This window comes from Chrysochloris asiatica, unplaced genomic scaffold (genome assembly GCF_000296735.1).
Source record: "Chrysochloris asiatica unplaced genomic scaffold, ChrAsi1.0 scaffold00178, whole genome shotgun sequence".
Taxonomy (NCBI): domain Eukaryota; kingdom Metazoa; phylum Chordata; class Mammalia; order Afrosoricida; family Chrysochloridae; genus Chrysochloris; species Chrysochloris asiatica.
In genome coordinates this window covers 3,400,936-3,418,044 of record NW_006408696.1, presented here as the reverse complement: position 1 = coordinate 3,418,044, position 17,109 = coordinate 3,400,936, and the positions used below count along the sequence as shown (strand labels likewise).

The 17,109-nt window shown below is 42.2% G+C and overlaps 1 protein-coding gene across 1 annotated transcript in view; it reads right to left on the bottom strand.

Annotated features, from left to right (window-relative positions):
* RRN3 (RRN3 RNA polymerase I transcription factor homolog (S. cerevisiae)) overlaps positions 1-17,109 on the bottom strand; it is a 36,837-nt gene that overhangs the window by 7,468 nt on the left and 12,260 nt on the right. The window contains exons 9-14 of the mRNA XM_006871955.1: positions 14,261-14,359; positions 12,747-12,836; positions 10,083-10,221; positions 7,606-7,736; positions 3,631-3,761; positions 2,615-2,799 (exon numbers count right to left, since the gene is read on the bottom strand). Coding sequence (XP_006872017.1) covers positions 2,615-2,799; positions 3,631-3,761; positions 7,606-7,736; positions 10,083-10,221; positions 12,747-12,836; positions 14,261-14,359 — 775 coding nt within the window. The remainder of the gene's footprint in view (positions 1-2,614; positions 2,800-3,630; positions 3,762-7,605; positions 7,737-10,082; positions 10,222-12,746; positions 12,837-14,260; positions 14,360-17,109) is intronic.

Sequence of the window (17,109 nt, the reverse complement as noted above, 5' to 3'; positions counted from 1 at the left end):
TAAAGTGCTGGTAAACTTAGTGTATACAGAGTTTATATGCAAGAAAGCCTTCCTGACAGATCAGTAGTTTTAAAACCGTTCCCTATGGTTACAAGAACATGACTGTGACACCACCTAGTCCTCAAATTCCTTCCATATATACAGGCCAGTCTGACAGCAATGTAACAAACACACCGCCTCATTTCAACACACGTCTGAAATCATCTGTGTCGTTGAACATTCTTTTTGAATGTGCATCAGTGGTGTCAATTTCAAATTTTTCTTTACCAGAAAACTCTGGCAGCAGAAAGAAAACTGAAGACATCACTGTCCCAGAGCGAATGACTCTAAAGCTCTCCTGTATCAGTTCAATAGACCCTACACTCAGAAACAAGGAGACTAGCTGGGTAAGTCACTTCTCCTAAAATGTTTGATAAAGATGATGTAAATGGAATCACGGTACAGCTTACAATTCAGTTTCTTTCTTTAACCAGGATGGTCACCATGGTGGTAGTGTGCCGTGGAGTAGGTTCCGATTCATAGTGACACTGTATAGGATTTCTGAGGCTGTAAATCTTTATGGGAGCAGAGAGCCTCATCTTTCTCCTGCGGGACAGCTGGTAGTTTCGAACTACTGACCTTGAATAACAGCTTGCCTCGTAACCACTCTGCTACCAGATGCCTGCCATCTTGTTCGCACCAAGGCAGGTAGAGTATTAACTAAACTCTCAGTCACTGTAGAAAGCCATCATCTTCTGTTTATTCAACTTTAACATGCAGAATAGACAAATGCATAATGCAATTCATATTGACATAAGTTAGGGTTAGTGCTGTGATCCTCCCAACCCCTCCTCACCAGGACATTGTTTTTCACAACTGGGCTTGGGGGAGGGGGTACTAAAGTAGGCATCTAGGAAGGTAGAGGTCAGTGTTGCTTCAGGGCAGCCTCTTCAATGAAGGATTAGCCGGGCCCCAGTGGTGCTGGTGCTGAGTGGGAGGAAGCAGCAGTCTATTCTCATTATCCACAGAAATGAACAAAGTCACTTAAATTCATGTAATTCCATTGTCCTGAAGAAACTGCATCACCTCAGCTGCACCCATCTGATTAACAGGCTTCATTGGGTAGACCTGGCTGGAAGCAGCCAAGCGGACAGCTGGGCCATGAATTCTCTCAACTCTTCAGGACACGAGCACATCTGTGGTGACCACAGCAGGGCCCAAGGACATGTCTCTGGGGCAAATGGCTTCTCAGTGCTTTGGTCTTCTTGCTGGCCCTTCACTGGGCTATGTGATGAGGACAAGGTGAGGTGGCACAGAGAGCCGCATGCGTGGTGCTATCCCAGAGCGAGAGCTCAGCCTCACACCTCAGGAAAGCACATCCACATTTCACCCTGTGTGTGGGGGGCGTGGGGTGGGGGGTGGGTGAGTTAGCTGCTATGTCTCCTATGCCTTTAGTCTTTGTAACTCCCACCAAGTAACTCCTCCTGCTGGGTCTAGAAAAGCTAAGGTGGGAGAGGATACTGACAGATGACAGGATTCAGCTGTGGGTGTCAGCAGAGTAACTCTTACTACCATCCAAAAAGAGCCAGGAGTGAAGCATGTCCTTTGGACCCTGAGATCCCTGCATACAGAACCTCCTGGACCCAGAGACAGAAAGCTGGGGCACCAGAGAGGTGGCAGAGGAGGAGAAGCAGAAGCCAGAGCCAGAGCATAAGGGCCACCAGAACCGGGCTTCCCAGCCCACAGAGCAAGGAAAGCTGAGTGACTCTAGGCAGGAAGCTTGCTCACACAAGAGGGTGCTTCCAGGAACTTAAATGGGAGAGTTCATTTTTTTCTGACCCACAGAGCTAAAGCCGATGAGGTTTATGGTGGAGTGGTGTGCCTGTAGGCATTTATAGCAGCAGCCTTAAAAGAGCTACTGATCTATGGAGTCCTGGTGTGGTACTATAGGATCAGTACTTGATCACAAGGTCAGTTTACACCACAAGACTGGCAGTTCAAACCCATCAGTCGCAACTCTATACAGACTCACTTTGAGTCAGAATGACTGGAAGGCACTAATGACAAGAAAAGAGCTTTGTAACATTATTGGAGCAGGGCAAACGCCAGGTCAAGGGGCCAGAGAAGAGGCTGCCCTGACTGTAAGCACTGTGCCTGCAACATTTCTGAACTGTAACCTATTAATGTCCCTAATAAACCCCACAGCTAGGAGTATGGTGTCTGACTTCTGTGTGGACCATTGCAACCAATTATTGAACCCCAGCAGGAGTAAAGAGCGCTGAGGGAGGGAGGCCTGGGGCTGTCTTTTGTGCACAGTGGCAGACTTTCGGAAGTAGGTGGCCAGATGTTTCTACTTCTTCTTAATCTGGAAGTTCCACTGAAACGTATCATAGCAACAACATAAGCACCCCCTGACAGATAGGTGTGCCTGAGGTGCATTGGCTGGGAAGTGAACCTGGGTCTACCACGTGTAAACCGGCAAAATGATTTGTAAAAGCTTGAGTGTGTGTGCATTTTTCTGGATCTACAGTTTTCACCAAATTCCCAAAAGAAGAAAAAACCAAAGGTAAAGAAATGCCATTCTAAAGGGTGATAAGTACACAATGAAAACCCTCTTACGGCCCACTTCACTGACCTTCCTTCAGATTGCCACTTAATAGCTGCTTGTGTCGGAAAACAAAAGTGTAGAACACAGCCTGACAGGCTGAATAAAATGGTCCATGGAGAGCAACGTCGCAGAAAGCCTTTGTTCCTGAATCCTGGTTATGAAGGTACAAGTGCAGCCAGTTAACCAACAGATCTAGGCAGGATTTGACAGTACTAGAAAAAAGAAAAAGGGAAGTTCACTTTACTTGCTTCATAAAAACACTAGAGTGACACCAAAACAGGTAATTGTCTACCATTACAACCTACGAAAAGTCAGTCCAAGGTGCCTGTAAACATCACCCCTAGGCATACAAGAGAAGCAAAGTTGAGCAGGATGGACTGACTAGAAACAGGTAGGTCCAGAAGGATGCCTAAAGCCCCAAGGGACAGGGAGTTTTTTCTAATCAACTCAGAAGGGCTTCTGCAATGGCCCCCCTAGCCTTCTATAAGGGATATAGCCAAAGGGTGGGGCACTTTAACCAACACCCTATCAGGGAAAGCCAATCTGGTTGATTCCACCACAGCCTATCGGTCCTGATGAAATCTTGAGAGGCCCACAATTTAGGGCCAGAGACTTTTAGTTGTTGGGAGGATTTGTTAACAGCATCCTTGCCCACAGATACATTCATGGGTCCCTGGAAGAAAAGGCCCAGATCTGGCTGCACTGGGTAAGTCTGTCTATTATCTTTAAAGGTTTTTTTTTTTTTCTTTTCCTTTAACAGATACAACTGACTCAGAATGCAAAGGGAAAACGACAAACCTATAAAAGGATCAACACTCCATAGCACCACACCCAACAGAAGACAAAGCTTTACACATACAGCTTTAGCTCTTCAACAGGAGACACTGTTTCAAAGTGCCCCTTAGCAACAGAACTATCTCTTACAGGGTGGGTATGCAGATTTATTCACTAGTAAAGGCAGACCCCAAAACCAAGGCCATCTCTCTGACGTGAGATAATGCACTCCTTGTTTTAAAACAGGTGGTGTAGAGTAGGCTACTCACATAAGAGGAACAAATTTTGCTCTTGCCAAAAAGCTTCCAATATAATTCCCTGCAGCTTGCCGGATGATAGCAGGATTATTTGGATCCTGCAATTTTTTCCATAGATGTTCCAAAAAGGCTTCTGCAAAACCCTATAAAAAGACAAGATGTTGGTCAGTTCTTTCTGTAAACCATTCGAGTTAGTAGCATCTTAAGATTTTCACTCACCCATGTGGGAGAGTCTGAATAGTTCAGTCACACAGCTGAACCATGACTGAAGTTTTCACGGTTCTTGTTTTCAAAATATCCTGAGAAAATACCATTACAAACAAAAAGGCCTCCCAGGTGTTAAATAACCCAGTGGAAACATGTGGCTGAGCATTAAAATCCAGGAGCGTACAAATTCAGTATGTTTGTGACAGGACTTTGGAACCTGCCTATTTAAAAAAATCTACATGCGATTCAAGGAATTGCTTGTTATTAAAATAAACAAAAAAACCAACTCTACAAGCCTACAAGACCAGTTACTACCACTATTATTCAAGTTTATGCACCAACCACTAAAGCCAGTGATAATGAAATTGAAGAATTCTACCAACTTCTTCAGTCTGAAATTGATCAATCATGTATTGATGACTACTGGTGATTGGAATACAAAGGCTGGAAACAAAGAGGGAAGGCTCAGTAGTTGGAAAATATGGCCTTGGTGACAGAAATGATGCTGGAGATTGCATGATGCAATTTTGCAAGACCAGTGACTTCTTCATTGCAAATACTTTTGAGCATCATAAAAAATGACTATACACATGGACCTCACTAGATGGAAATCAAATTGATTACATCTGTGTTAAGAGATGGTTGAAAAGTTCCGTATCATTAGCCAAAACAAGGCCAGAGGCAGATTGTGGAGCAGACCGTCAAGTGCTTGGATGCAAGTTCAGGCTAAAGCTGAAGAAAATTAAAACAAGTTCACAAGAGCCAAAATGGTCCTTGAACATATCCTACCTGAATTTAGAGATCATCTCAAAAACAGATTTGATGAATTAGACACTAAAAACAGAAGACCAGAAGAGTTGTGGGATGACATCAAGGACATCACATAGGAAGAAATCAAAAGGTCATTAAGAAGACAAGAAATAAAACCCAGACCAAAATGAATGTCAGAAGAGACTCTGAAACTTGCTCTCCAGCATAGAGATGCTAAAGCAAATGGAAGAAATGAGGAGGTAAAAGAGCTGACCAGAAAATTCCAAAGGGCAGGTTGAGAAGACAAAGTCAAATATTATAACAAAATGTGCAAAGAACTGGAGTTAGAAAATCAGAAAGAACATTCTCAAGTTGAAGAAACTGAAGAAAAAAATTCAAGCTTCAAATTTGCACTATTGAAGGATTCTTTGGGCAAAATATTGAATGATGCAGAAAGCATCAAAAGAAGATGGAAGAAAGACATAGATTCACTACACAATAAAGAAACAGTTGATGTTCAACCTGTAGCATATGATCAAGAAGAGCCCATGATGCTATGGAGAAAGGGAGCAGCTGAGGACTCTAGACTCATGGAAAGAGAAAGGTTGTATGCTGGCAGCCAGGAGGCCAGCTTACAGAATGTGCCCTTTGGTTGTGTAAATGATTATATATTCCTGAGTGGTTTTCCATACAGCTCCCCCCCCCCCAAAAAAAAACCAACAAACAAACAGAGAGAACAGAAGCAAATACTGTTGAATGATGACGCACTGAAGAGACTGTAATTGTTGCAATGAAACAATGAGAGTAACATCAATGTTCTCCCATGTAAACTATCACTCAATTCACAATAAAAACTTATGCAACAACAACAAAAAGAGCCCATGACACTAAAGGAAGAAGTCCAAGGCATACTGAAGGCATTGACAAAGAACAAATTGAAACCTTTCAACAAACTGAGGCAGTACTGTAGGCACTCACTCATCTATGCCAAGAAATTTAGAAGACAACTACCTGGTCAACTGACTGGAAGAGATTCATGTTTATGCCCATTACAGAGAGAGGTGACCCAATGGAATATGGAAACCATCAGACAATATATCACACTCAAGTAAAATTGTGTGGAAAATAATTCAGGAACGGCTGCAACAGTATATTGACAGGGAACTGTCAGAAGTTCAGGCTGGATACAGGCGAGGACAAGGAACGAGGGACATCATTGCTGACATCAAATGGATCTTGGCTGAAAGCAGAGAATATCAAAAAGATGTTTACCTGTGTTTACTGACTACAAAAAGGCTTTCAACTGTGTGGATCATTACAAACTATGAACATCAATGCAGAGAATGAGTATTCCAGAACATTTCATTGTGTTCATAAGGAACCTGTACATAGAGGCAGTTGTTCAAACAGAACGAGGGAACACTGAGTGGTTTAAAATTAGGAAAGGTGTGAGCCAGGGTTGTATTCTTTCACCATACTTATTCAACCTGTATGTAAAACAAATAATCTGAATTATATGAAGAAAAACGTGGCATCAGGATTGGAGAATGACTCATGAACAAAGTAACTGTGATATGCTGATGATACAACTTGCTACCTGAAAGCGAAGAGGACTTAAAAAATATGCACAAGACCTCTTTAAAGTGTTCAATAGCAAAAATGTCAATTTGAGGTACACCTGACCCAAGCCATGGTATTTTCAATAGCCTTACATGCATGTGAAAGTTGGACAATGAATCAGGAAGACTGGAAGAACTGATGGATCTGAGTTACAGTGTTGGAGGAAAATATTACAAGTACCATGGACTGCCAAAAGAACAAACAATTCCATGTTGGAGAAATACAACCCAAATGCTCATTCAATGCTAGGATAAGAATGAGAAGCCAGGCGTGCCAGACTTCGTCTCTCATACTTTGGAGATGTCAGGAGGGACCAGTCCCTAGAGAGAAGGACGTCATGTTTGGTAAAGTAGATAGCCAGCGAAAAAGATGAAGACTTCCCACGAGAGGGATTAGTACAGCGGCGGCAGCAATGCACTCAAGCTTAGCGGGAACTGTGAGCTAGGTGCAGGACCAGACAGTGTTTCGTTCTGTTGTGCTTTGGATCGCTACGAGTCAATACTGACTTAACAGCACCTAACAACAAGTGATTCTGATGCTTTGCCAGAAATAGAAGCTGGCAACAACCTACACAGTTAATATGACCACACATATTAATCATTCCCAGAAACAGACCTGTAGAAGAAACTCTAGTCAATATTAAACGAATCATACTACTCATGGAAGAAGACTGAGGGATAAAGCTGTGCTTTAATAAAGGGCACCAGGTCCTTTTCCTCCTTAAAAAAAAGCTCTTTTTAAAAACTATTGTGAAGACGGTGAAGGACTGGATGGAATTCTGTTTTGTTGCATATAAGGTCACTGAGTTGGAAGTGACTTGATGGCACCTAACAACACCACCAACAAAAGTCCACATCCTCCTCAAAAAGAGCTCTTTTCAAAGACATAGAACACAAACTTCTGAGTAGGGCATGTGTGTCCTCCATCACCCACACTCTCCAATTTTCTCCTGTGCTAGAAAACTACAAAAGGGAACCTTCTGTGAGACCCTCCTGCCCGACCCCATCCCTGCAAAAATGAGGAAAAAATGCCTAAAAAGGCTTAACATCCTGAACTGAGAAAGTTGCTTTGGGTTATTTAGGACTCAACCAGTAGAAATACTAAAGAAAAGAAAAAGTGCAGGAATCCATATGTGTGATTTTAACAGTAAGGGCGCCACCTAGTGGGCTCAGAATGGCATTTTCTGAGCTCTTGGCTGAGTTGATAATACATTCCTTCCTTTTGCTTTGTTGAAAAAGGAATGTGATTCAATTAAGGGTACAGATTAAATGAAAATCTCAAGAGAAAGCATCAGAAACATTCACCTGAAGAATTCAGTCTTCCCTACCACCAGCACCACCCCATTCTTAAGGGAAAAATGTTAGTGGGCAAGAAAAAAATCAGCTAAGATGTTAAGACATTCTTACTCACCAGCTTGAAGCTACAGAGGTAAAACATAAAAAACTGTACATGGCAGGAGGCGTGGGTGGGCAACAGGAGTTTATCAAAGATGCTTATCAGATCTCGATATAAATCCTTTGTTTTGTTGTTATCAACTTTACCTGCAGGGGACATTAAGCATTTCATTTTCAAAAAGACCATTTTCAATCACACATTGTTTTAATTTGCCAAATTTGTTCAAAGGATAAGATACCTCTAACAAACAAAATAACCCCATCCACTGCTTCTCACTCATAGCCAATTTGTATAGGGTTTCTGAGGCTGTAAATCTTTATGGGAGCACAAAGCCTCATTTTTCTTCCATAGAGGGACTAACAGGTGGGTTTGAATTGCAGACCTTGAGATTAACAGTATAGTCCTTATCATACAGCGCCTTAAGAAACACAATGCTGTTGTTGCCAAGTGCATCAAGTTGGTTCTGATTCATGGTGACCCTGTTTAGGGTTTCTGAGGAGTGGCTGGTGGGTTTGAACCACTGACCTTTTGGTTCAAATCCATATGTTTATCCTACAGTGCCACACCAGGATTCCAAGAACCACAACTGTTAAGTGCCATCAAGTCAATTCCAACCCTGGCGACCCTGTATAGGGTATCCAAGGAGCAGCTGCTGAGCTTGAACCACCGACCTTGCAGTTCAAACGACTTTGCAGTCTGACGCATTAACCCACAGAGCCATACCAGGACTCCACAATATAGCATCCATTAAACAATGATTTTAAAAAGTGCCATTTCTACTTTGCAGAGTTTTCTTTCTAGTACTGGCAAGGAAGCAGATCTTAACCTCACACACCACTGTGGCTGCAGAGGATTCTAAAATTCATCAAGCAGCAGACTGGTGGTGGTGGTGTGCCGTGGAGTCAGTTCAGACTCACAGCGACCTTGTACAGGGTTTCCGAGGCTGTATATCTTTATGGGAGCAGAAAGACTCATCTTTGTCTTACAGAACAACTAGTAGTTTTGAACTGCTGACCTTAAGGTTAGCAGCCCGATTCATAACCACTACGCTACTACTAGGAACTAAATGAAAGCAAGGGTGCTTCCAAACATTTGTGGGACATAATAAAGATTACACAATGTTAAAGAATAGTAAAAAATCTGCAAACCACATTACAACATGGACGAACCTGGAGGACATTATGCTGAGTGAAATTAGTCAATCGTAAAAAGTCAAATATTGCATGAGACCACAATTGTGAAAGTTAAGAAAATATTTTTTGCTAAATGAAACAGTCTATGATGGTTAGTTACAGGGTGAATGGGATGTGGAGGTGGGAAAAAATAACAGAGGCTAAATACTGTACATGGAGTGGACTGGAGCTATTGTAAAAACCATGAAGTATAGAATCTGCTGAATGTGAGACTGATGATCTGTTCTGTAAACCTTCACTCAATTCACCGTAAAAAATAAAAAATAAATTAACTAAAATTTAAAAATTTGTGGGGAAATGCCATTATCTTTTTGATCCATTTTTTTCACGAATATTTTGAAGAATGGTTGTATACACAGGAAGTTCATTACACTGTTGTTTATAAACGTCACCCACAAGCATAAAAAGAGGAAACCAAAACGTGTTCAATCCACATGATGGAATGCCACTCAATCAGTTAAAACAGTCTTTTATGGGAGTCATGAACTGTATGAAAATGATGTTCGAAAGGGCAGGTTATGAAAGAATTATGTTTAGTGTGGCCCCAAATCTATTAACTTTTTTAAAAATTACACATCAATTATGCACTCTGGTAGAAAAGGAAGATAAACGCATCAAAATGCTGATAAGCGTTCTCTGAATGGTGGCAGTGTGTTTATTTAAATTTTCTTTTTTATCCTTTCCTGGATTTCCTAAACTTGATCTAGCCAACATTTATCATTTGTGTAACAGGAAAAAAGTTACCATAATACTCAACTCAGATTCAAGTGTACCATTATTCTGAGAGACTGACTATTTTTCAATCTTAGCAAACAATGTGAACAAGAAAAAAAGTTTGTTTTCTTCTTGGCAAACTTCCCGGACTGAAAGAAGTCCATCAGTTTGTTCACCTGGGTACCACCACCCTGCACAGTAACATACTGAGCAATCCTCTACACTCAACGAATAACAAGCATCAAAAATCAGTACTGACGACACTATCCTTACAACGCCTACAGCCACTTGAATCTAACTTGGCCTCTGCCTTAAACTGACTAAACTCCACGTCAGTGTCTGATACAACATTCAGAGAAAAGATCAGGGGCTTTGAAAATACAAGGGAGACTTCAAAACATCTGTGGAAAAACTGAATGAAAGGCTAACGGAGCATTTTCAACTTGACCTCTCAAAACCGTCTTTTCCTCAGACTCAACATTACTGATGTATACAAGATTTTTTTCAATCATAGAAATAACGTTTGCACGACGTGCAACACAGAGCAGGGTGTAGCGCAGCGAGTGTATCAGGGCAGGCCATTACCATCCACGTAGCAGACATCCTTAATGTAGGACAGTAGTAAAGACAGCAGGATGTCCAGGCGTTCGGCTACCGGGTGCACCATGCGGTCGACTGGCACAGAATCAGCCTTTGTTTCACATTTAGTTTCTTCATCTTCATCCTTTAAAAATAAAGACAACATTGACATGCAAACAATGAAAGCACATGGACTAATGAAACCACCATCTACAGAGTTTTCAAAGCAAAGCACATGTCCATTATCCTGGTCTCAGCGCCTCTCTGAAGACCCAAGCAGAGGCTGGCCATACAACAGGACTGGTTCCACATGTCGGTACCAGGTCCGCGATTCCAGACCAGGACCTCCTGGCTGCTTTTGTTCATTGTCCCCTTCTCCAGAGAAAGAGGCCCTCAGCAGAACAGGAGCCAGCGACTGCCCTGGAGCTAGGATCGACTGAGGTACACTCATGCCTGACAAATCAGGTTACGGCTCCCTTCTTTTCCTAAAAACTTCTCATCATGAATTGGGTGAAGGTTTACAGAGCCAATCTCTTTTCCACTCACAATTCATCCATCTGTTTTGGTGACAATGAATACAATCCCTTCAGTGTAACAACAGTGTCCCCACTTGCTCCCTGTGTTTATCATTTCGATTTGTTCTTCTTTTCTGTCCTTTCCTGATTTCTGAGCTTTTGTTGTTAGATGCCAGCAAGTCAGTTCCAGCTCACAGTGAGCGGCTCCAGGCACAATGGACACAACAGTCTGGTCCTGCGGCCTCCTCACAATCGTTATGTCCGAGCCCACTGTTGTAGCCACTGTGTCACTCTTGGTGAGGGGGCTTCCCTTTTTCGCTCACCCTCTGCTTTACCAAGCATGCTGGAATTCTCCAGGGACTCATCCCACATGGTAACGTGCCCACAGTACATGAGCTGAAGTCTCCCCGCACTCTGGCTATCCTTCTTCCAAAGCAGACTTACTGGTGCTGGCAGTGCATGCAATTTCTGTCTTCTTTGCAAACACATTTGAAATGCATCAATTCTACTCTAATCTTCATATTTATTATCCTGCTGGTCTTTGTTGTTAACTGCTGTCAAGCTGCTTGACTCAAAAAAATCTTTGTGGGCGCAGAAATTTTCATCTTTCTCCCACAGAGCAGCTGGTGGGCTCAAACTGCAGATCTTAGGTTTGTAGTCCAGTGTTTATCCTATGGAGCCAGCGTACTCCCCTTCTGAACTTTATCCCTGGGTCAGTGCTGCCCTTGTGATTTTGTACGTTTGACTGCTATTGGGAATGTATACCTCCCTAGTGTCACTGCTTACTGTACTGTCTACCATCTGGCTGAAAGTTGAGCCGCAGGATGGAGGATGCCCAAGGGCCAGTCTTGGGGGTTCCATTAGTCTCATCCGATCAGTAAGCCTGACCTTCCTTACGACTTTGAGTTTTATTACAGGATTTTTTCCTACTCTGTCCTGGACCCTCTACTGTGATTCCTTTCAGGGCCATCAGCAGTGGTACTTGGACACCACCTAGTTCTTATCATCTTGGGTCATGGAGGTTGGGGTTCATGTAGTTCATTAGTCCTTTGGATGAACTTTCCTTGTACCTTTGACTATCTTCATTCTTCTCTGTGCCCTATCCCCAAAGGCGAGGAAGAGGTAGGCATGAGAATAGTTGTACCTTAATTGGGAATTCACAAGCTCTTAAGCCTCCAGTTGCTACTTAGCAAAGCAGGATGTAGAACACTTTCTTTAACCATGGTGTCCCCTGAGACTGTGGTCCTGAGCCCCGAGGCCCAGAGGTTCATTTCCTCCCCAAGATGTTTGGTTATGGCTAAGACGTTTTCATATCTTTACTGTGGTTACTTTTCAATTGAAATCAAACCCTAAAACTCCTTTTCTGGCTTCCTCAAACACTTTGTCCCAAGAGTACGCGCAAATCCCTGTCTCAGGCTCTCTTTCCAGTGAACTCACCATAAGATGACCACCCAGGTAGAGAAATATACTCTAAGTCATAGGATCTGTAACACACAGCAATTCAACAGTAAGCTTTCCTATGTACCATTCCCTCACAAACAACATGTTGCTTTAGCAACTCCAAACCCAAATTCAAAGCCTTAGAAACAAATCAACTATACTAGGCAATAAGAAGCAAGGAGCTCTGGTAGCGTAGTGGTTACAAATCAGGCTGTAAACCTTAAGGTCAGCAGTTTGAAACTACCAGCCGCTCCGTGGGAGAAAGATGAGGCTTTCTGCTCCCGTAAAGATTTATAGCCTCAGAAACCTGTACAGGGTTGCTATGGGTCAGAACTGACTCGACGGCACTTAACAACAACAAGGCGAGTAACAATAGCAGCAAACTACACAAGTAAAATAGTGTTGTTAAGTGCCAGAGTTGGTTCTGACTCACAGCGACCCTATGTAGGGTTTCCAAGGAGTGGCTAGTGGGTTTGAACCACCACCCTTGTGGCTCAAACTCACCTTGCAGTTAGTTAAGTGCATTACCCTGCAATGCCACACCACACAAGTAAAATAGTATTTTTAAAATTTTCAACCATTTCAGAGCTATCTTCATTGCCTTGGGAAAAAAAAAAGAAAGAAAACTACTGGCTGCTCCCAGTCTCTAAAATTGTGAGCTATGGATTCCCTTCCGCAACAGAAACACTTAACCATATTAAACAGAAACACTTACCATATTAAACAGCCCTTCTGCAGCATCTGTCCCACCACTAGTTTGAGTAGTTTCCTCAGCATCTTCAATATCTCTCCGAGCTGCATTCACCTACATTGTAACAAAAGGGGGCAGGGAGGAGAAAGGCATTTAAAATACACCATTTCAGGGCCTAGAAATTCATATATACCTTAAAGGTGCTTCCCATAAGCACCATGAGGCACTGAGTCTGATCTGAGTCATTAGAGAATTTAAATTTACAAGAGTACCCACCAAGGCCCCTCTCTCATGCTATCTTTACATATAATGAAAACCACAACCCACATGATGCTCAAATTCAGATAGCCTCAAGAAATCCACTGCTTAGTTCACCTGTCATGGTACACCAGATACTCACAGGTGTGCTGTATATGAAAAATACCTTCAACGGAACAGAAAAATGATGACATGCCAGCCAAACTTAAACAATTAAATGTTTACTTTGGTATGTTGTTGGTAGTGCAGTCCAGCATTTTTTCTTTACTACTCAAATCACGTTATACTATTTGCCACATGACCTCCTTTCTAAACATACTCTAAGAGAGGTCTTAACCCCAGGTGACCACTGAGCCAGAGAGTCTAACTGCCAGGTCATCTGAGGACCACCTCATTCTATCACCATCTCCCTGACAGCATCATTTGTGTGCGCCACCACATCTTAGCTACCAAATCTTAAATCCTGCCTGCTTCGCTCCCAGCCAAGGAATGGAGCTGACACTTCTGAGACTGCCCTATGGAAGACAACAAAGATCATCTTCCAATAGTCAAATCCAAGGCCCCCTGCTTTCCTCCTCCAAGTGTTAGGAGTAAGGGATACTGCTGATCAAATGCTTCCTGCTTCCAGGCCCTCCCTCAGCATTCACACTACCGGGCCCCTCTGCCCTCCCCACTCAGTGAATATACTTCATCTAGCACCCTCCTCCCCCTCCCCACAGCAACGCTGCATCTTCAGACTTTCTCGACAGCTCTGTTACATCTTCAGACTTTCTCGACAGCTCTGTTAACGACACCATCATAACTGCAATCCACAAGGAGCTGAAGAATCCTCTGAAGGACTTCTCTCCACGTCCATCCTTTGTTTGCTTAAGGAGGATTTCACTACCACTGCACCCTATTCCTAACCTTGGGGCATGGGCAGGGAAGACTTAATAGCACTCAACTATGATTTGCCTTTAAAGAAACATTTTGTTTTTCTTTTAATTCCAACACCAAAAAGGTATAAAAATCTCAAGCCACCATTACTCTCTTAGGAATGCCTTCCCTACTTCCTACTCCCTGACTACATCTGGATCACATCTCACAATAACGCAATAGTGCATGTGGCTCATACACACATTTAGCAGAAACCTACTTTTGATTATACTGAAAGAAAGGAATCAAATGAGAATGGAAGTATAGATTCGTTGTTGTTAATGCTGCTTTATATACTGAGACCAAGACAAATGGAAGAGCTAAGAAGCAAAAATCAAGGGAAGAACAGATTAGGGCATACTCACATCCAATCTGAGCAGCTTTTCAATAACAAGCTCCAGAATGTCATGCCTCAAGGTTGGAAAATACACACTGATCCTTAGTAAATTGTGAACATAACACTCCTAAAACATCAAACACATGCACTTTCAGAGACGGTTTCATAATCACAAACTATCAACTACAACCTTTAATTTCAAGTATTTAAGTAGGTAAAAACATTCACTAGCAGTAAGTCCTCAGCTGCCAGCTAGCCATAAGATTGGGGGTTCGAACCCAGCATCCATTCCTGGGAGAAAGATGTGAAAATCTGCTTCCATAAAGATTTCTGCCTGGAAAACCCCGAGGCAGTCCCACATTAGCCTATAGGGTAACTAAGTCAGAAGAGTAGAGGATCTGACTTTCTGTTTTTAGTCTCACAATGCAGAAACAATGCCTACAAGTCTGTTGTTGTTGTTACGTGCTATCGAGTTGATTCCGACTCAGTGACCGCGTATAGGATTTCCAAGAGGAGCTGGTAAACTTGAACCACAGCCATTGCAGTTCAAACCAACCTTGCAGTCCAGTTCAGTATAATTACTCTATTAATTACCCCCAGCAATGGAATCTATAACGTGATACTTTTATACTGGTTTCTTTTTAATTTTGTGTTAAGTGCCATCGAGTTGGTTCCGACTCATAAAGACCCTGTATAGGGTTTCCAAGGAGTAGCTGGTGGGTTTGAACTGTCAACCCTGTGGTTTGCAGTCCATTGTTGACCCTACATATTGTATAACAAACCCATTTGAAGTGTACAATTAAGCGATTTTCAATATGTTCAAGGTTGTGCAAGCACTATCATAATCAATTCTGGAGCATTTTTATCATCCCCCCCTCCCAATAGTCCTTACCAATTAGTAATTGTCCATTCCCCTCCTACACCCGCTCCCAGCCAACCACTAGTCTATGCTCTGTCTCTATGGATTGGCCTATTCTGCACATCCAATATAAATGCTACCATACAATACATGGTCTTTATGACTGGCGTCTTTCGTTTAGCATAATCTTCCATGGAGGCAGCCATGATGAAGCATGCATCAGTAATCTTAGTGGGTTAAATCTAGTATAACTATGAATTCTGTGACGCAACTGGTAGATTTTAACTGCTGAGCTTTAGTTATTAGTTCAATTCGTAATCCACTGCACTGTTAGGGCTCCTTTTACCCCACTAGAATATGACTATAATAAAAAGACAGTAAAACGTGTTGGCCCCTACTGAATGGTTCTCATCTTGTCTAGATGGGTCCGGTGAAAAGAGATAGGGATAAGAGTCTTATGATTCAATAGTAATTGTTATCATGACTAATTGCGACTGTCACAACTATAAAGGTAGAAATTTTATAACAAAAACGGGGCAATAGTTAATCTTACAGTCCAGAAACAGAGAACCCTAGGACCATCAAGGGAGATGAACACAAGCAGAATGTGGGACCCTATCCAGAGAAACAGCAACACCAGAGACGGAGGCAGAGATGGGGACATGGAGAGATAGAGCAGCTGAGTACTCTAAACTTATGGAAAGAGAGAGACTGAGTGATGGTGGCCAGGAGGCAGGCTTGCAGAATGTGCCCTTTGGTTGTTTAAATGATTATATATTTAAATGATTATATATATGGCAAGTACTGTTGACTGATGATGCATGGCAGGGACTGTAATCATTGCAATGAAACGAAATACAATAGGATGCGTGTAAAACAGAGGTTCTCTCATGTAGACTATCACTCAGTTCACAATGAAAAAAAGTGTTGGCAAAGATGTAGAGAAATTAGAACCCTCACACATGGCCGGAAGAATGTAAAATAGTGTCTGCTTTAGACAAAAGTCTGGCAGTTGTCAAAAATGTATAGTTCTCATATGACACAGAACTTCCAATAATAGTTATCCTAGTGGGTTAAAGGAGTCCCAGTGTGGTACTACATACAGGGTAATGCGCTGGACTGCAAAGTCGGCTTCAATCACAAGGTAGGTGGTTCAAGCTCCTCAGAAACCCTACACAGGGTTGCTAGGAGTCAGAACTGACTTAACAGCACTTAACAAGTGGGTTAAAAAAACAGTGCAGTGGATTACCAATTGAGCTGATAACTGACGTTAGAATCTACCAGCCACTTCACAGAAGATGAAACTTTCTACTCCAGTAAAGATTAACAGCCTAAGAAATCCTATACAGGGTCACTACGAGTTTGAACTGGCTCCACGCACACAACCCAAACCATAACCACTAGTGGGTAAAAAGTGGTGCTTCATTGTGGTTTTGATCTACACTGCCCTTAGGATTAGCACTGGACCAGGATAAGCACTGTACTGATAACTGCAAAGCCAAGCATTTCAAATACTAGCTGCTCTGCAGGATAAAGATGAGGCTTTCTGAAATTTATTATCTTGGAAACCCAATACAGGATTATTATGAATCAGAATCAACTTAACATCAGTGGGTTTTTTTGGTTAATGATGGTGATCATCTTTTCATGTGTTTATTAGCCATTTCTGTATCTTCTTTGAGAACTGTCTATTCAGACCCTTTGCTCATTTTAAAGTGGATTATCTGCTTTCATTGAGTTGTGAGTTCCTTACACATTCTAGATGCAAGTCCCTCAACAGACATGTGATTTGCAAGTCTTTCTCCCATTCTGACTCACTTTCTTTTTTTTCCCCAACGTTTTACTGTGAATTGACTGAAGGTTTACAGAGCAGATCATCAGTTTTACATTCAACAATTTTGTTTCATTACATGCTTGCAAGCCCCTCCATATACCAACAGTTGACAGTGTTTACCTCTATTTGTTCTAATTATTGCATTCCTCGCTGTGACTCCCATTACCTTCATCTTTCCTCTGCT